The following is a 20,169-nucleotide window of genomic DNA, read 5'->3' as shown; positions in this document are numbered from 1 at the left end:
GAATGTGGGAGGAAACCGGAGTACCCGGAGAAAACCCACACATGCACAGGGGAGAACATGCAAACTCCACACAGAGATGGCCGAGGGTGGAATTGAACCCTGGTTTCCTAGCTGTGAGGTCTGCGCGCTAACCACTCGACCGCAGGAGTGGATCAAATCATTTCATGTAGCTATGGTGGGGTGGATGTGTGGAGGTCCATCTGTGAAAAAATGTTTAATATATAATATATATAATATATATATATATAACTAGATAGCAAAATTATTTTCGCAATTTACTTTTACCCCCTTCACTATACATGTTTTTCTGAGTAAAGCATGTGCTCACCCACTAGGGGGCACCAAACTGCCACTTGCTAACATACTGAGTGACCACAAGTACTGCAATAACATTGTTGTGGATCCTCTGCAGAGAATTGAAGTTGGTTCACATCAAAAAAATAAAAATAAAATCAATGCAACAAGGCTGGCAGACAAAACCCCCCCACATGACCCACCCACCTAGCCCACTAGCCCGACCCTTCATTAACCCCAAAGCCCAAATCCATCCAACTGGACCGGTGATGGCAACTCACTGCCGAAGCTGGCGGTCACACCCCTCTGCACAGCCATAATGGGCCGTGGCACAGTTGGGTGGGTGGGGGGGGGGTGGTATAAGGGGAGGGCAGGGGCACGCAACAGACAACATCGTGGGACCTTCCAAGCGGCTGCTTGCCTGCAGGTTACCAGCAAACGCTGCTTGTCCCCCGTTTGTCTACACTCTCCAAAAAGGAAAGAATGTTTTCCCCCCCACAACATCGCTCTGTGTGGGGATTAAGTCCCATTCTGCGTGGCCCGGGGTCGCGCAGCAGATGTTAGCCAGGATAGCTGCTTGTTGCCGTGCCGACAGGGAGTCATTGGGATGGGGATGGGCCTGCCCAGAGGACTTTAAGCATATGAACATGTATGGGTCCGCAGGGCTGTGTGTGTGTGTGTGTGTATGTGTGTTTCAAGAGAAACAACTGGCAATTTAATTAAACATTGTGAATTAGATATTTGCGACGAAAAAGGAAAATATCAAATAAAATTTAGCTCTACAGTAAATTAAATCTGGAGTTGGTAGCATCCACTCTTGTGAGGTCATAGGTTATTGGTGTTGGACCTCTCTCAGGATCCTCCATACAGACTTTAAAAATGATGCCATAACATGAGGAGAATGACTGCTGCACCTTGGCAGCATAAAAAGGCTAAAATATGGCTGTTTCGGCGCCACCTGGTGATTGTTTTGGAGTGCCTTTTGCAGGAATTGTTTCTCTGTGTGACAGTCGGTGACAGCAGCAGCACAATTGAGTGAAACAAAATATATTTTTTTCAAACTTGAGCCTAATGATGATTGACACGAACATTGTCGTTTACAGTACATCCTGTTGGTACTCGAGTAGAACAATAAGCGAGGAGGTGTAAAATGAGGAGAATCGTGCTGGTCTTGAATAGGTCAGTCAGATCGTCATTTATTATTCCCACCTGATTCCAATGTTCTACATTTTACATTAGCTATTCACTTGCTGGCTTTGTCGGAGCGGGCTCGGGATTAATAGCTATTGGATGTGGAAAAAAGGAACCTGTATGCTCTTGACGTCAAACTGCAGGGTGAGTGTGTTTAACATGGGGGCCTAGTGCCGGGCCCCTCGGCTACTCACAACTGTCAGCTTCAATGGAAAGAGGATACATCTTCTGACAAGACACAACTTGACCCGAGAGTCGAGGCAGGGCTCTGCTTTTGTGGCGAATAAACCGCAGAATTCACGCTTGTAGGGTTTCGCCTTCCATCTGTGTGTATGTGCCATACATTGTGCTGATTTAGTTTTAACTGTATAAAATGATTACTACCATAGTGTAGTTCTGTTCATCCAGACCAGTAGAGGACTAAAAAAGTAAATACTCACAAACAAACCATACAAAAACAGTTTTACAGCCGTGAAGTATGATAGACATCTGCCATGTCAAAGTCAAAAAGATTGTTTATTTACAGCATGCTGTATCCGGGGTTGGGGGGAGAGGGGGATAACGATACCAGCATCCATCTTGGAGATTGCGGCGAAGAGACGCGACCTTTTGGTCTGTGCACCATCGACTTGCCACTCGCTGCCGTGTCAACCTGTCAGTAACGGAACGGGACGGGAAGAGAGGGGGGGCTGCCCACTGAGGGATGTCCAAGGTGTCACGGCCTCATCTGGGAGGTGACGGACAGGCTGTGTGTGAGTGTGTGACAGGGAAATAAGACTGCTAAGAAGTCTAGGGGACGTTGAGTTTGACCTTTTCTTTTTGCCGGGGTCCATGGCCACTCTGTAGCTTGACAGCAACTTTTAAAAGGACCTCATCATCACAAGCCTTTGACTGATTTTTGGTGAAAGTGCATACTTGTTTGTCCGGATGGGTGGTAATCATATTGTATGGACGACATATAGTTTTGGGACATTTGGGAATTCGTCAAGCAGGGGAGGCGACACGGCGTTCCAGTGGTTAGCGCACAGACTTCCCCAGGGTTCAATTCCACCCTTGGCCATCTCTGTGTGGAGTTTGCATGTTCTTCCCCGTGCATGCGTGGATTTTCTCCGGGTACTCCGGTTTCCTCCCACATTCCAAAAACATGCTAGGTTAATTGGCGACTCCAAATTGTCCATAGGTATGAATGTGAGTGTGAATGGTTGTTTGTCTATATGTGCCCTGTGATTGGCTGGCGACCAGTCCAGGTCCCCGCGTCTTGCCCGAAGACAGCTGGGATAGGCTCCAGCACCCCCGCGACCCTCGTGAGGAAAAGTGGTAGAAAATGAATGAATGAATGAATCAAGTAGAGGTGTACTAGAACCTTTAGTTGTCCCTGAATCTTAATTATTCATCTTAGCAAGATATTTCTAACATACAAAACCCTCCTCCTAGCTTAATGCCGTTTTCCTCCCATTTTTGGATCAACATTTGCAATAAAAGGAACTCTTGTAATTAGACACAGAGCCGATCCAATCTAGTATTAATACCTGGTTCTTCCCTGTCCTCTTAGCTGGCTGCAAGATGTGGAATGGGTTTACTGAACGGAGGTGTGTCTCAATCAGACGTGTCATAATGGGACATGCCTCTGTTCAGGAAGTCCATTCCACATTTGGCAGCCATCTAGCAGAACTGGCTAACCAGTGGATAACAAGTTTTTTTTCACATGTCGAATGTGTGGAAATAATTTAAACTAGAAACGCCTCAAAACATCAAAAACAAGGGTAAACTTCCACTAGACATGGTGAAATCTGACAATAAGGACAGGTGACTTTTGGTCTAGGACTTTTTGTCCTTACAGAGGGAACTGTGAGGCACTTGCGGACATGACTCGGAACAGTTTTTCATTGTAGGGAACTCTCCAACAATGTAACAGACTTTTTGACAAAAGTTTTTACAATTTTCGGCCCGCAGTTCGTTTGTTATTGTCCTTCGGCATATTCATTCATTCATTTTCTACCGCTTTTTCCTCACGAGGGTCGCGGGGGGTGCTGGAGCCTATCCCAGCTGTCTTGGGGCGAGAGGCGGGGGGGGGGGATACACTCTGGACTGGTCGCCAGCCAACCACAGGGCACATAGACAAACAACCATTCACACTCACATTCATACCTATGGACAATTTGGAGTCGCCAATTACCCTAGCATGTTTTTGGAATGTGGGAGGAAACCGGAGTACCCGGAGAAAACCCACACAGAGATGGCTGAGGGTGGAATTGAACCCTGGTCTCCTAGCTGTGAGGAGACCACTCGACCGCCGTGCCGCCGCCCTCAGCATATTGTAGACTTAAAATATATTACCATAGTAATTTATTAGATATTATTCTTGTGTGTAAACAAATGTATTTGTTCCAATACCATAGCAAATATTGACCTGTTAGTGTATCCCTTCATTTTTCAGTATGTGGCCTTTTTGTGGAAAATTTTTTGGGCATTTCTGGTGTGGAGCTCCCACCTGTAGTACAATTAGAGGATTGGTGGCAGTGGAGGACGCTCACCCAGATGCAATGTTTAGTGTGTTGAGCTGATGCATATGATTGGTGTCAACACTCGTGTCTGCGGTCAAAAGTTGAGGGGCGAACTGCAGGGCAGCAAGCAGCTTTAAGAGAAGAAAATCCAGCAGCATAAACAAAACCACAGCGTGTCAGTGTGACACGCGTCACCTTGGCGGCGACAGGGGAGCGGTACCGCAGAGGCGCATCGTCCCCGAGAATCTCTTTGATGCTGGCCGGCAATTGTGTAGCTGCTTTGGAAGTATTGCCTTTCGTGCCCTTGGGCGTCGCCAGAGGGTAGATACGCTGAGCTTTTAGTGAAACGCTTGCCAGGATTAGGCCTATTAGCGGAACAGGAGGGACTGACAACCATTACTGCTTTAGTGGAATCAATCCTCAATGTGCAAATGCATTAGAATGGATTGTTTAATCATTTTGAAGGCATAATCAAGCGGGATGTCTTCCTCACTTGGACTTCCTCTCCATCATTTTTTTTTTTTTTTGACTGATTCGACATTCTCTCCCCTCGCCAAACATGTCTTTCTTTCTGTGTGTCATTACTGCTGCTGTGTTTGCCTTTCTGCTCCAGGCGTTGGGTAAATACCTCTGCTGGAGTAAGTTTCCCTTTTTTCCCCACCTTCTTCCCTCCATTACCCCCTCTAATAACATTTACACATCTGCTTATAAAAGCGTCCTCTCATCTCTGCAAGCCTTCCTCCTCCCTCCTGCTCTCCTTTGCTCACCCAGGCGGCAAGATCGTGTTTAAAGGTATTTGGACTTAAACCCCATCATATGAATGAATTTGTAAAATTCAGGACACTATGACGACGATATAATCCTTTGTATGACACCCGACTTTACCGCAGCAAAGAGTGGCAGTTCAAACATTAGCATAGATGTAAAAGCATTGATTTGACATAATATATTATGTATTATCATTTAGTTATAATGAGCTAGTAATACTCAGTATTTCCCAGAGGACTGCAATCTTTGTCACACAAAAAGCAAAACAAATATGTTTAGATTGACAAATGAACTTTCTTCTGTCGCTTTTTGTCGTTTCTTTGCTAATTTTGTCAATAGTCCCTTTTTTGACAAAGAGATCTCGATGGCTTTGATTACTCTCTAAAACAGCGTCAAAGTTTGTAACACTGATCCATCTTGCTTTGTCGTTTTTGGCAGACCAAAGTCCGATTGAATGTGTTTACAAGTTAGCGCGGACCGCTACAGCGCCAAATCTTGTCTGTATGTGTGGTCTCAATAAACAGATACAAGTCATCATCACTCACCAATGTGACTGTCACTGTGGAAGTGCCATTTGCTGCATTTACCGTATTTTCTGGACTATAAGTCGCTCAGAAGTATAAGTCGCACAAGGCCAAAAATGCATAATTAGGTAGAAAAAAACATACGTAAGTCGCATTTTTTGCGGGTAATTTATTTGACAAACTACTTGACCAAAACAGACATTACATCCTTTTGGAAGGCAAGTTCTCACAATAAAAGAATAGAGAACAGGCTGAATAGGTGTAAGATATGCTACCACAATGGTTATCAGCTACACAAAAAATAAACATGAACAGAAAAGGTGTCCAGTGTTTATCAAACATTATATAACATAAACATTTTTTTCATTTATAAGTCGCTCCGGAGTATAAGTCACAGAAACAGCCAACCTATGAAAAAACGTGTGACTTATAGTCGGGGAAAATACTTTCCCATAATTATTCCAGAAAATACAACTTAAGTCATTTGGAGTCTTTAAATGCAATCCTTCATTCACCACATTATTATTTGTTATTTATTATTATACGGGAGCCAGGCAACGACATTTCGTTGGCAATTTCACTGCTGTGTTATTGTGCAATGACAATAAAGAAAGTCTATCTATCTATCTATCTATTCATGGCTCACAATGCCATTGAAGAGTTATTGTGCTACTGTTGAGGCTAGCATTAGGCTAGTATATTTTTAGACGTGTGCTATCTTTTAGCTTTAAAATCAGTTCATTTGGAGCTGTCAATGCATACAAATACATATGTATTTATGTGTGTATGTATATAATTGTGTTTTTTTTGATAAAATCTAACTAAAACGGGCATTTTTCACACTAGTGGCAAATGATGATTAATTGAAAATACTTAAGTGAAAACCTTAAGTGTAAAACAGAAAAGTTTTTGATGATTTGACAGCCCAATTTGCATTTTAAATTTTTTGGCAACCTTCTGATATCATAATCAAAGCAATGGTGACCTCTCTGGGGGTGGGGGTCTAAATTTTAATATCTGAACTTTTTACCCCGGTATGCCCCTTGAACCTGGAATGCTACTTTTAGTGACTGGTTTCCTTCTCTCACTCTCTCAAGGCATACATGCACGCACACACACACACACACACACGCCGAGTCACCCAGAGGCCATCTTCCCCCTCTGCCGCTGATTGACTCGTCTTGTAAAAGACAGACGTGCACATGCATACAGAGTGACTGTACCTGTCACCTCTCCTCAGCCGTATTACCCTCACCTCATTTTGTTCTACCTGTCCATCACCTCTATTCTTCCCCCCGCCAACAGCTGAATGGTCTTCCCGCGGGACTCAGCGCACTTGTTTGAGTGAATGAAAAGGCTGCTTTGGCGCCGCTTTGCCCACCCTCCACTCTTCTTCCACAGTGGGGAAGAGACACTGTAGCGGAGCCTGTAAGCATATACGTCTCCTCAACCGGTCCTTTCTCCCTTTTTCTTATGCAGGTCGAGTGTTGAAGTGCCTCGGGTCCTCGGCTAACAAGTGAAGCGAACAGAACTTGACAAGAACTCTCTGGATATGTTTACATTTACAGATGAGCTGAGTTAAAGCTACTGCATAACTAAATGCTGCAAGAAAATAGATTTGTAGTTTTAATAAATCTAATATCGGTCAATACGTATATGCTAAGTTGGGGTGTTTCAATACAACTTTTTCACTTCAGATATTGCTGCCCTGAATATCGGCCTGTATCAATATTGATCTGATGACACAAATTAAACAGTACATACGTTATTATTTATTTTTTAGTGTTTCAATGTTAGCAATCAAACAGAGAACAATAATCAGGTAGGTAGGTAGGTAGGTGTGAGGAAAAACTCGCCCATTTACTTCTTTATGCATAAATCTCACTTTACGCACTTCTGACAGGCACTCACTGTTTTCATTGCTAATGACTTTTTGCCATGCCGTGCGAGTTTCCAGTGTGATGCGGCTTTGTTAGCACGCTAGCAAGCACTGTTGTGGGCAGCTGCTGAATGGACGTGCTGGAATTGATTGCTTGTGATGGAGTCCCAATAGCAGAGATTTGTGGTATTGGTATTTCTGTTGCTATCGATATTTCTGATAGCAATATTGCATTGTGATAGATCCAGATATGAGCTTTGTGATATTGTGACAAAGAAAATTAGTGCAATATCTAATAATACACCTCATTAAAAATGTCCATTTGGACACCCCTGACATAAACAGCAGAATATGAGCTTACAATTGAATACAAAATATTTAAATTTTGCATTGATTTTTGTCCATTTGTGATGTCACTTATGTTACAGCCTACTTACTGGCTTTCTGCAATTCATGTTTTGTTTTTTTTTGGTTTTAGGCATGTTTGAGGTCCATGTGTTGTGAGTGGCAACATGCATTTTTACTAGGATTGTTGTGCCATACACCATCGTCTGTGTTTTTGATTTGAATACCTTTTTGCAAAAGAATTCTCTGACCAGAAAGTGTTCCTTTCTTCGTTCCAGGCCCTTTTTTTTCCACCACGTCGAAGCCCGAGAAGACCTCGAAGGTAATCTGCAAATATGATCGCCTTCACAAATTATTCATTCATTCTGCAAAAACCCATTTAACCTATCTGTCGCATCTCTTGTCTTAATTTCTACCGGTTAGTGGTGCTTAAAAAGCCAGATAACCTCTTGCCATTGTAGCTAAGTCATGCGTCTTTTTCACTTTAAGCTGAATTTTTTCTGCAGTTGAGCATGCCACGTGGTGCTATCTCTATATGTGCAATATAGTATGCACACAAATATGAACATACATTACTGCGAAGACTTTAAATGATGACTTCATGGCTATGTGTCAACAAAAACACACTTTATGTTACATTATTCTTTGATGTTGACACATTTAGATCAGGGGTTAAAACCAGATGGCATAGAAAGTTCCAGGCATTGACCTCTAATACTGACTTTACTTTTTATGTCTGTGACTTTGTCTTTGCATCTGTCCCCAACAAACACACACATTGCACATATGTGACCACCCAGAGGGGACGGTCAATAAAGAAGATGCAGCATAGACTAGACAAGGTCGTTGTTTCTTTTGAAAGGCGAGTCATATGCCTCACCCCCACCCTAACCCCCCCCCCCCCCTTTTTTTTTGATGTTGAAGCGGCTTCTTCACAATGTAAAGACAGTGTACACACACCCCACCCCTTCCACTTGCAAAGTTCCTCCCCCACAGAGCCCTGCGGTATTGAGAGAGGGGGACAGGTAGACCTCAGGAATCCCAGCCAGAAATCTGAATGGCAGCAGCCCAAGAGTGCCCGTGCGTGGCGTGCGTGTGTAGTTGAACTGTACACACAGACTGTGAAATGTTCTCACACATTTAGAATGCTGTATATTTTCAATAGAATAATCAATAGAAATCCAGTACACGCTGTAAATGCTCTAATTCATTAGTCTTTTGTATGTGCAGTCTCTAATTGGCACTGGTCACTGAAAAATATTGACATTAGCAGCTGCGGCTGTAGGAAACCATCATGTAATAATAAAAAAAAAGCATCACATAATAACAGTGTGCTACATGCGTTTTAAATTGTTGGTGTGAAACCATGAAACCAGTTGGCTAAGCAGTTTGATCCTTACCACTGTTACAACATTGGTTCTGTGGCTGTTGTGCCATAGTTGATAAATGACCACTTTCTCATACACACTCATTAATTCATTCATTCATTTTCAACCGCTTATCCTCACAAGGGTCGTGGGAGTGCTAGAGCCTATCCCAGCTGTCTTCGGGCGAGAGGCGGGCCAGCCAATCACAGGGCACATATAGACAAACAACCATTCACACTCACATTCATACCTATGGACAATTTGGAGTCGCTAATTAACCTAGCATGTTTTTGGAATGTGGGAGGAAACCGGAGTACCCGGAGAAAACCCACGCATGCACAGGGAGAACATGCAAACTCCACATAGAGATGGCCGAGGGTGGAATTGAACTCTCCTAGCTGTGAGGTCTGCGCGCTAACCACACGACCGCCGTGCAGCCCACACTCATTATCGTAAAGTTAAAAATGTAGCTTGTTATATACAGAATAATGACTTTTCATTCCCATTTTGTAAATAAAAGCCTTGTTCCAGTTATTCCCGTGTTCTCTTTGTGCTACAGGTAAATAAACACATTCTATTTACTGTATTCATGTGTAGGCATGAATCACTACAATAATCAACACTATGCAAGTGATATGCTAGTGATCCAACCTTTTTGAAAACCCTTTTTGTAATGCTACATCCAACATCTCCACCCACTGCTGGTTGTTATAATAATAATAATAATAAAAAATAATAAATAACTGCCGTCTGAACCGTCTGATCATCTCATCCCAAACAAACGTACTGCCCGCCCGTGTCTTTTCAACAGCCTTGCAAACTTTTACACTTACCAGGCATGTAACAACTAAGCGAGCGCCATCTCATAGGAGTCCCCCACCTCTTCTAAAATAGCTGATGCCCTCTAAAAAAAAAAAAGCTGTTTAGCAGAGGATAGAAGAATCCTCTTATGTCAGTAAACTCGTTCCGCCGTCGCTGCTGTGCCGTGCTAGCTGCAGCGTTTCCATGGCACCTATAGCGTTATCTCGCCGTAATTTTGTTGGGACTTGTAGTTTTGGGGGTTGAGTGGCAAAAAGAGATATTCCTCCCTCCCACACCAGGAGGAGTATGAGCGACAGATAAGAACGACGAAAATAAGAACGAGAGCACAGAGAGCTGCAGTGCTGACGCAGCAATATGATAGCTTTACCTTTGACTCCACGTGCAGCAACCATCTCAGGCTCGGTATGAACTCCCTTCTAGTGTCATTTACACTCGAACACTGGAATGTTCTGGCATCCGCCACTCCATCACATCCTCAAAAACAGGCCGCAAGATTTAAATCTCGTGACAGTGACGCATCTGCAGTTCCAAGTGTAAAACTAGTGGTGGGGTTGACATAAGAAGGGAGGTAACCTGCAACTGTTGTAGTTGTGTTTTCACGCACAGATGTGTGTGGAATGTTGTCTGCTTTGTTTGAAATGTCATCTCCACAAGTGCATGTCCATCAGTGCATGCCTGTGATGCATGACCGAGGGTGCGAGCAATCGACCCCACCCGTGGCGGCGTGAGTTCACTTTAAGTGTTGGCTTGATTTGTCTTCTTGTTTTTGTGGGCTTGCATACCATCAGCTGCTGTTTACTGGAATGGTACTACCAAGGCCTGACAATCTTTTTTTTTTTTTTTTTTATTTTATTTGGGCAAATATATGAAACATTACAGTGCATGTCTTACATCAATCAAAATATAACTTTCCATTATTTACATTTGTTTTCAACAATCTGATCACAAGCCCACAAGGAGTAGGCTGAAGCAAAAGCTTATAAATGCCTACTCCTGCAAGATATAATCATGTTCATGCCACAGTCTTGTTTTCCCCTGTTATTATTATCATTGTAATATTATTATTATCATTATCATTCATTCAATCATTCATTTTCTACTGCTTTTTCCTCACGAGGGTTGCGGGGGTGCTGGAGCTGTCTTCGGGCGAGAGGCGGGGTACACCCTGGACTGGTCGCCAGCCAATCACAGGGCACATATAGACAAACAACCATTCACACTCACATTCATACCTATGGACAATTTGGAGTCTCCAATTAACCTAGCATGTTTTTGGAATGTGGGAGGAAACCGGAGTACCTGGAGAAAACCCACGCATGCACGGGGAGAACATGCAAACTCCACACAGAGATGGCCGAGGGTGGAATCGAACCCTGGTCCTCCTAGCTGTGAGGTCTGCGCGCTAACCACTAGACCGCCGTGCCGCCATTATCATTATCATTATTGTTATAATCTTTATCATTTTTACCGTTATTATTTCTTGCCCGAAGGCAGATGGGATAGGCTCCAGCACCCCCGCGACCCTTGAGGAAAAAGCGGTAGAAAATGAATGAATGAATCAATGAATTAACCATTATTATTGTTGTTATTATAATCATCATTAATATTACCATTTTCATCATTATAGTTGTAACAATTTTTGGATTTTTTTTTTTAATTATTTAATTTTACAGACTTCATTGCTTCTTGTAGAGTGCTGTATCATTCCATCTGTTGTTTTCTGAAATCCGCAGTATTTATGTTTTATTGTCAATTTATTAGCCCACTTTTTTCCCCCTGTAACATTTACATATCATTTTCTAGATTGCATATGTCTAATCTTGTGCAAAAAACAAGATCTTAATTTCCATTAGCATCAAACTGTACCACACTGACTACTTATCTCTTCTTACTTAGCAGAGAGAAAAATGTCATTTCAAAATGTCAGTTCCCAATGCAATCGGACTGTAACGGCAACAATTCACAATTGACATTGACATTGGCAGTTGGCATTTTAAGGTAAATATAATGTTCTTGGCAGAGGTAATAAAAGACACGGGGCAGGTACAATCTACTATGCTGCTGTGGTAAAGTTTGTGTTGCCTTCAGGTACTATGTTTTCTGTAAGACTATGACATCACAGTGACACATTACCTCATCTCGTTGTCTGTGTGTGACCACAAGCTTGACACTTTCACCTCTTCTTGTCAATCTCTTATGTTACCATGTCCAGATACTCATCTGCATTCGTCGTGGGACGCTCCCGCCTTCACGTCTTGGCCTCGGCAGAATCAGGTTACGCTCGTCCGTCAGATGGCGTTCTGCCTGGCTGAGCTGCACTTGTGGTCCACCAAGAGCTCACTCCAAGTCAAAGGTACTTGTCACCAAGTTCAATCTGCCACTCACCGATTCTCCGCCTTCCTCTTTTCCCTCGCACTCGACGCCTCGCCTGTCATCGCTCACTTTGTTTTCATGCCATCTTTCGATCTTCGCTTGCGTGGACTTAAACAATCACAATGTTCAGTCAACACCCCTTGTTGTCACTTTCTTTGTTGACGGTCTTAATTGCTTAGTGTGGCTCCATTCGACTTGAGAGGGACCAAACACTGTGAAGACCACCCACCCACACACATGAAAACATGGGAGATTATACTTATTTATATTGATTGCATTGAATTTCACTGAATTCAATATCATGCACAAATTACCATATACATTTGACCCCTGAATTAATTTTCCCTATAGTAAATCTTTCACATCTAAAATTATCTATCCATCCATTTTCTATGCCGCTTATCCCCACTAGAATCGAGGGTATGCTGGAGCCTATCCCAGCTGGCTCCGGGCGAGAGGCACAGTAATCCCTGGACTGGTCGCCAGCCAATCACAGGGCACATATAGACAAACAACCATTCACACTCACATTCATACCTATGGATAATTTGGAGTCGCCAATTAACCTAACGTCCATGTTCTTGGATTGTGGGAGGAAACCGGAGTACCCGGAGAAAACCTACGCAGTCCACACAGACATGCCAAGCTGAGAATCGAACCCAGGTCTTCCCGATCTCCTGACGCTGTGGCCAACATGCTAACCACTCAAACATTTGCCATCATAAAACCTTTAAGTAGTAATAAGACATCAAAAGATGCCACCTTGATACATCATCCATGTATCAATGCATGTTTGATACATGATAACAATCCAGTGTAGGTCAATAAATGCCAAGAATCTCACCTTTGTGTTATAGATGACAAAACATATTTATGTAATATCTAATAGTATATCTCATTAGCAATTAATTAATTGACTGAAGGCCAATCAAAAACTAGCTCCAGGCTGAAAATGGCCCCCAAGCTGCACTTTGAATGCACCTGTTATGTTTAAAGTAACTCATTTTGTCATGTGATAGTACTTTTAATGTACAAAAAAAACTAGTAGTAAACATGAACTTCCTCATCTGTCCAAGGGTTTTGTGTTGTACATTTGACATTTTTGTCACTTTTCGTGCTGGCCACCTATCAGTCCATCTCCTCCCGACAGCCAAAAACACTCTGCTTCTCCATTTTCTTGTTTTCGTTCCATTCCGTCTTTCACAGTCTGCTGGACGTTAGAGGAAGATAGTGTCGTTTTTTTGTTTTTTTTTGTTGGCTGTTGTGTGTGACTGTGACTTGATGTGTCTCCATTCACGTGTACAGGCGGGTGTGTATCTTGGGTGACACGGCCTTATTTGTTTGCTGTTGTTTTTTTGTTTTTTTTTTCCTACCGCGTGGCTTCTATCTTGCAAAAAATATGGTTGGTTAATCTCAGCAAAGACGCCTGCTTGTTGATGTGTGACTCACCGTATCACAACCTTATACTGTCAGTGTATACATATATCTATCTTAAAAGCAGGAAGAATATTGATTTTTAACACAGCCAACCACAATGTAGGCATACATTTATTAAATTCACCATGTTCAAAAAAACAGGAATTTGTATCTCACTTTCCTAATACAGTATACAAAGTTAAATGTGAGTATGTCATAAAAATTGTCTTAACAAATCTACCATGGGGCGGCACGACGGTCTAGTGGTTAGCGCGCAGACCTCACAGCTAGGAGACCAGGGTTCAATTCCACCCTCGGTTTTCATGTTCTCCCCGTGCATACGTGGGTTTTCTCCGGGTACTCCGGTTTCCTCCCACATTCCAAAAACATGCTAGGTTAATTGGTGACTCCAAATTGTCCATAGGTATGAATGTGAGTGTGAATGGTTGTTTGTCTATATGTGCCCTGTGATTGGCTGGCTGACCAGTCCAGGGTGTACCCCGCGTCTTGCCCAAAGACAGCTGGAATAGGCTCCAGCACCCCGTGACCCTCGTGAGGAAAAAGTGGTAGAAAATGAATGAATGAATGAAGTCTACCATGTTTTAAACGAAAAGAAAGAAAATAAATTTATCGCATGTACAACATAGTGACATTTATCTCCAGTGGGCATCCATCTTGCGGTGCCCGAGTACCATGTCGGGGCCAGCATCTTGGTCAGTGAAACATCCATGTGTGGGCGACCTAGGCCAAGTGGGTGAAGTGTATATGTGTGTGTGTGTGTCCCGTCAGCTCTCTTTTGTATTAACGTGTCCCGGCCTCAGCAACAGCGTCGGCATGATAAAGAAATGATGTGTTGTGCGAATCTGAGTTTTGGACCCTACAGGAATAACACGGAGGAGGAAAAGCTCACCTCAGCAATTTGTGCGTGCGTGTGTGTGCGTGTCACAGATTTGTGTGTTGTAGCTCACTTGCTGTGTGTATTTTTTTTTAATGTACATGTGTCAATTAGGGTTGTCTCTCAGATGGGCATACTCAATAACCCCTCTTTTTCATTCTGGCTTGGACTCATCACACACCCTCATGCCTCCTTTCCTCCCCGCTGTGGTCTTATCTAAAGCACGGTGCTGGCAGACGGGACAGGCCAGTGGCTGATAGCGATTGTTTATCCCACGGTGCAGAATTGCTGATTTGTCTTGTGCTGCTGTGTTTTTTTTTTTGTTTTTTTTTTTCCCTGACAGCGAGATGCTCATCTATCTCTCTCTCCTCTCTCTCTCGCCCACAGATACAGATATTGGCACCTATCAGTACTACGATAAAGGAGAGCCAGGTAAATAGTGTTTATATTGAGTTTGTGTTTAAGATAAGTTGTATTTGTTTTCACAATGCTCACATTAGACGCAAGCACACATAAGCCGTATTGGCCCTTGGAATTATAGCTGCTTTTTGGGGGTCTTTGGGGGTCTTTCATCATTCCTGTGCACACAGAAGCTGTAGTGTGTAGGATTTACATGCTAAAACCTTATACACACACATGTGCACAGGTTTATTATTAGGCCCTCTTTTTCTTGCCCTCCCTGTGTTGCTGTTGACCCGGGGTCTGGCCACAAAGCGATAGAAGAACTAAACTGTTGACTTTCTCCTAGATCACATAGCAAGAGGCCCTGTGTAGTACATACCCGTGTTGCCTCAGGACAAAAAGGCTTTGCTGTAGCGCCGGGAAGCGCTCAAAATGTTACCCTACTGCTTTAGCGTATAGTACAAGCTAAGTGATGCAGTAAAAGACACATTTTGAATGTGAATACTTGCTGCTAAGAAGGTCATTTATAATGGAAAAGTTTTAAAAATAATTTATGTTATATGTGTTAAGTCTTATATATGTTATAAGTCTGGGCATGGCGGTCTAGTGGTTAGCACACAGCTAGGAGACCAGGGTTCAATTCCACCCTCGGCCATCTCTGTGTGGAGTTTGCATGTTCTCCCCGTGCATGCGTGGGTTTTCTCCGGGTACTCCGGTTTGCTCCCACATTCCAAAAACATGCTAGGTCTCTTGGCCACACTACTTGCAGTACGTGCGTGTGTGCGTGTGTGTGTGTGTTTTTCCCAACCAGATTTCAGCTGCTGTGTGTTGCCATGTCAATATAATTTGCCCATGGTATTCAGAATCAGTGCTGGTGGATGTCACTGAAACCAGAGGTCCCCAAGCACTGTGCCTCGGTCCTTTAGTGGGACTAAACCGGGATGCAGGAAACTTTCAGATGCAATGATTTTTCTAAAATGTACTTTCTAAAAAAAAACTATAAAAAAATACAAATTAATTTGTAAATAACTGCATAAAATTTTATTCAGGCGGCACAGCGGTCGAGTGGTTAGCGCGCAGACCTCACAGCTAGGAGACCAGGGTTCAATTCCACCCTCGGCCATCTCTGTGTGGAACTTGCATGTTCTCCCTGTGCATGTGTGGGTTTTCTCCGGGTACTCCGGTTTCCTCCCACATTCTAAAAACATGCTAGGTTAATTGGCGACTCCAAATTATCCATAGGTATGAATGTGAACTCTCCACCTATGTGTTTTAGTCCTCGGCTCTTTTCATTAATCTGTGTACACTTGTGTGTCTTTTCTTTTCCTCTCCAATCACGGGAATTCTCTTCGACCTCACTCATCTGAAAAGCCTTCTCTTTCCTTCCCATCTTCAGCAAAGAAACAATACTCAGGCTTCCAAATCCTTTCATTTGAAGAACTTGTAAAGTGTGGCTTGATATCAGAGTGCAGAGTATTGCAACATTTTCACACATGATTGTAACAATAGCCGAGGTCTTGCTTTCATTGCAAACTGTAGCTTATGTCACACCACGCTTTGCCTGCAGCTGGAACATATGCAATAAAACAATTCCACACTATGTAAACAATATTATACAATATAATAATATTTGCCGTTACTTTGTTTGTCACTGTAACTGTGCTGATGTTTTACACTGACATGTTGTCCTTTAAGCAGCTGCAATGTCTTCCTCTGTTAGAGTTGAGATCTTCGTTTCCCCACTAGAGGGAGACCCAGGCTCACTCGAATGGCCTCGGGGGTCCCCTGCAGCCAAAAAACACATCAGCCCTCCCTGTCCGGCCCTGTAGCAGGTGCCCATGTCTGGGCCTGTCTGCCCCCCCCAACCCCTTTATCTGATTAATACTACTTATTCAGGAGGTGTCCCTGCCTGCCAGAGGGCCTTGCAACTAGGCTGGCCACCTTCTTGCTCACTGCGACCCCGGCAAGAGGCACAGTTGTGGGTCGCACTTTGCCAAAACAGCTTAATGGCGTCATGGTGGCGTTTGAGCTCCCTGCAGTGTTGTTATTTCTAGCTATTTTTGAAAAAAAAATAAATAAAAAGAGACGCTTGTAACTTTTAATGTGTTTCCATTTGCAGGCAATCTCTTGGAGCATCACTATTACAATGAGAAACTGCATTTCAGTGAAGGTAAATGTAATTTCTTCAAGCTGTAGGTGTGCCACTGTTTGTTAGCATCTTCCTTTTATTCCCCATCACATCCCTCCCATTCTGTGCTTTTTTCCCCCCAGTAGTGGCACACAAACACCCTTATCAGGAGACAAACACTCACAATCCCTGACCCACCCCGTTCACCCAACCCACATTTACATGCATATCTGTTTACCTCCTCTTCACACTCATTCTTAATGGAAAAGCCCACTCCTTAAATGGTTATTTTTAGCTGATGCATCCCATTGAAAACAACAGTCGGCCCTTTTTCCTCCTATTTGAAGTCTGGGTACTTTATACAGTATGTGGGCAGGAGCAGATACTCAAATTCAATGATCTGTTCTTTTTATTTCTCTCGCTGGTTAACCACCAGAGATGGGGGGGGGGGAATGAACATGAAGGGGCCTTCGCACGTGTCCCCGATATGTGCCACTAACCGAGAGGTTGCGTCGGGGAGATAACTTGAGTGCGCACAATTAAGTATGTACTTCTCCTCAAGGACCGGTTTGTGTGTTTTTTGAAAGGACATTTGGCTTTCAGTGTGGCTACTTCACGCTAAAAGACTTAAGACTTGCGCTGCTCTGGGGATGGCTTTCGGATTGAAAACCACTTATTTGTTCGCATTGTGTTTTTAAAACATTGGATTCACAGATAAACATACTCTCTGCAGTAGACATAGTATTTATAATTGTTGACTACACCATACTAAAAACAGTTTTTAATATTTTGCTCCTCTGACGTAGCTCAATGTGATTCGGTGCAGGGTGTAGTTGGTACTAATTGGGTTGTAGTAAATGCATAAACGTATGAATACTTTGAAAATATAATGCAAAAATGGCATATCTGTCTGTAATCATCAAATTAGTTCTATTCTTTTAGAACATGCTTAGCATCACATTTGAAACTACTTCCTAATCTCCAGCTCATCTTATGTTGTCAGCACCTTTTATTTGGCACCTTGACCCCTGTCACTCCAACCCAACCTAAATGTCTTGATTTTTGTTCACATTCTTCCGACTTTTTTTTTTCTGTCCTGATTTCTCCAGTTTCTGTTTTTTTTTTAAGTTCAAGTCACATGATCTACAGATTGGTTTTGTCTTTTAGCTCGAGGCTACTCTTGGACCCCCGCAAACCGCCGACCAGAGAGGCTACGTGATTCGCTGAAGGAGCTTGAGGTACCCGCCTCTGCTGTTCAATCCCCGCACCGCAACCCCTCCCATCCTTTTTTTCCCTCCCTCTGGGGATTTTCAGAGTTTTCCCTTTCCGAAACGGTTGATTGATTAACAAATAGGGGCATTCTCTCTCCTTTCTGCCTCTGCCTTCACTCTCCCCGTCATTCTCGTTTGTTCTCTTGCCTCCTGCTTCTCTCTCATCACCTCTCTTTTGGCCGAGCTCTGTCATCGAGGGGGATATTTGAGGGGATCAGGGACCTGCTGGCTGCCCCCTTATCCCTTCCCTTCCTCCCTCCTTCTCTTCCTCCTCTTTTCCTTCCTCTCCCCTCACTCACCCCCAGCTTCACCCCTGTACTTGGGGCAGTTGTACAGACCTGGCTTTGTTTGCTGGAACCTGTCTGTGGCTACACACACACACACACACACACACACACACACACACCTCACTCGTAACCATTGTCTGAAACTAGAAACACCCCAGCTTACCTCCACGCCTCGTCCTTCTCCTCCTCCTCCGTCCTTCTCTCCACCCATCCAATCACCCCAGCTGGGTTTGGAATGTGGCAGGAATGACTGACCTTACACACACACACACACACACACACACACACAAGCAATCCAAGCAGGCAGGCAAACCTGTGTTGGCAAGTTATGTGTACTGCCAACACAATAAATGTAAGAGTGTGGAAGGGCAGGTTGTTTTACAGCCATTCACTGTGTTCAGAGAATTAGATGGATGTGTAAGAAAGTGCGTCCTACTATTGCACCAGTTATCAAAATGGGTTGTGCATGTGCTCTGCTCGCGGGTACTACAAGGTACTATGAGCTACTATTTCCAGTACCTTGTCAGCGGGGATTCCAAACAAGGATAGCAGATATCATGGATGATGTAAAACACTGCTGGTGTTTGTGAATGCACGACTAGAAGGGACTATGTTAGCTGGACCTGCCGCTGCACCTCACATGTGGATGCTGCAGTATTATACTCCACAGTCACCACTTTCTTGATGCTCTCAGTTTCCTTTGTGTCTTTTATTGTAGCTTTGTTTTGGCAGCTTTCCGCAGTACTACTTTCATTCATTTTCTACCGCTTTTTCCTCACAAGGGTCGCGGGGGTGCTGGAGCCTATCCCAGCTGTCTTCAGGCGAGAGGCGGGGTACACCCTGGACTGGTCGCCAGCCAATCACAGGGCACATATAGACAAACAACCATTCACACTCACATTCATACCTATGGACAATTTGGAGTCACCAATTAACCTAGCATGTTTTTGGAATGTGGGAGGAAACCGGAGTACCCGGAGAAAACCCACGCATGCACGGAGAGAGCATGCAAACTCCACACAGAGATGGCCGAGGGTGGAATTGAACCCTGGTCTCCTAGCTGTGAGGTCTGCGCGCTAACCACTAGACCGCCGTGCCGCCTAGTACTACTTTGTTCTGGTTTAATTTATTACTGCTAAGATGGGCCTCGATGCTGATCCAGGTGTTGGAAGGACCAAGTTTACAAACGCATCATTTAACTATGAAAGGTTGAAGTATGAAAGTATGTTGATCTTTCATTTTCTTATTCAGGAACTGTTGCAGACCAATACCTGTGTTCACACCAGATGGAGGAATAAGCATTGCTGCCAGGTACACACATACTTCACATACAGCCTTATGAAGTGGTACTTCATCTGCTAATTTTACTGCAATTTGGTGAAAGTGGTTGTCATTTGTCTTTTTTTTTTCTTGTGTCCTATTTGCAGCTCATACTGGGCAGTGGCATACTGGTGACCTTGACCCTCAACGGGCTCCAACTTGAGCAAGTGTGCATCGACCGAGTGCTTGTGGGCCGACTGCCAGGCGACACCTTGACTAGCGGTTGGTTAGACTCGAATATAAAATACAACAACTCCTGTTTTTAGCAAAACTTTTATTGAGTAAGTTTCCTCCCACTCTATGACGGGTTGTCGACCAGTTCAGAGTGGATCCCAAATTGCCCAAAGTCAGCTGGGATAGGCTCCAGTTTACCCACGACTTGT

At 43.6% G+C, this 20,169-nt stretch overlaps 1 protein-coding gene across 9 annotated transcripts in view; it reads left to right on the top strand.

Annotated features, from left to right (window-relative positions):
• Window positions 1-20,169, top strand: part of wdpcp (WD repeat containing planar cell polarity effector) — a 77,528-nt gene that overhangs the window by 23,311 nt on the left and 34,048 nt on the right. For 6 of the 9 annotated variants that reach the window (XM_078787278.1, XM_078787279.1, XM_058058182.2 and 3 more), the window contains exons 3-9: window positions 7,784-7,827; window positions 11,907-12,047; window positions 14,766-14,810; window positions 16,900-16,950; window positions 18,076-18,146; window positions 19,718-19,777; window positions 19,894-20,008. In XM_078787278.1, the coding sequence (XP_078643404.1) occupies window positions 11,987-12,047; window positions 14,766-14,810; window positions 16,900-16,950; window positions 18,076-18,146; window positions 19,718-19,777; window positions 19,894-20,008 (403 nt within the window). In that variant the 5' untranslated portion in view covers window positions 7,784-7,827; window positions 11,907-11,986. Of the gene's footprint in view, window positions 1-7,783; window positions 7,828-11,297; window positions 11,693-11,906; window positions 12,048-14,765; window positions 14,811-16,899; window positions 16,951-18,075; window positions 18,147-19,717; window positions 19,778-19,893; window positions 20,009-20,169 lie in introns of those variants that run through there. The other 3 variants (XM_078787277.1, XM_058058194.2, XM_058058190.2) reach the window with 2 other exon arrangements.

The sequence above is a fragment of the Doryrhamphus excisus genome, linkage group LG20 (assembly GCF_037039965.1).
Source record: "Doryrhamphus excisus strain RoL-2023G ecotype Guam linkage group LG20, RoL_Dexc_Guam_v1.1, whole genome shotgun sequence".
NCBI lineage: Eukaryota > Metazoa > Chordata > Actinopteri > Syngnathiformes > Syngnathidae > Doryrhamphus > Doryrhamphus excisus.
Note: the sequence above shows the minus strand (reverse complement) of the source record. Positions and strands in the feature narration are given on the sequence as shown.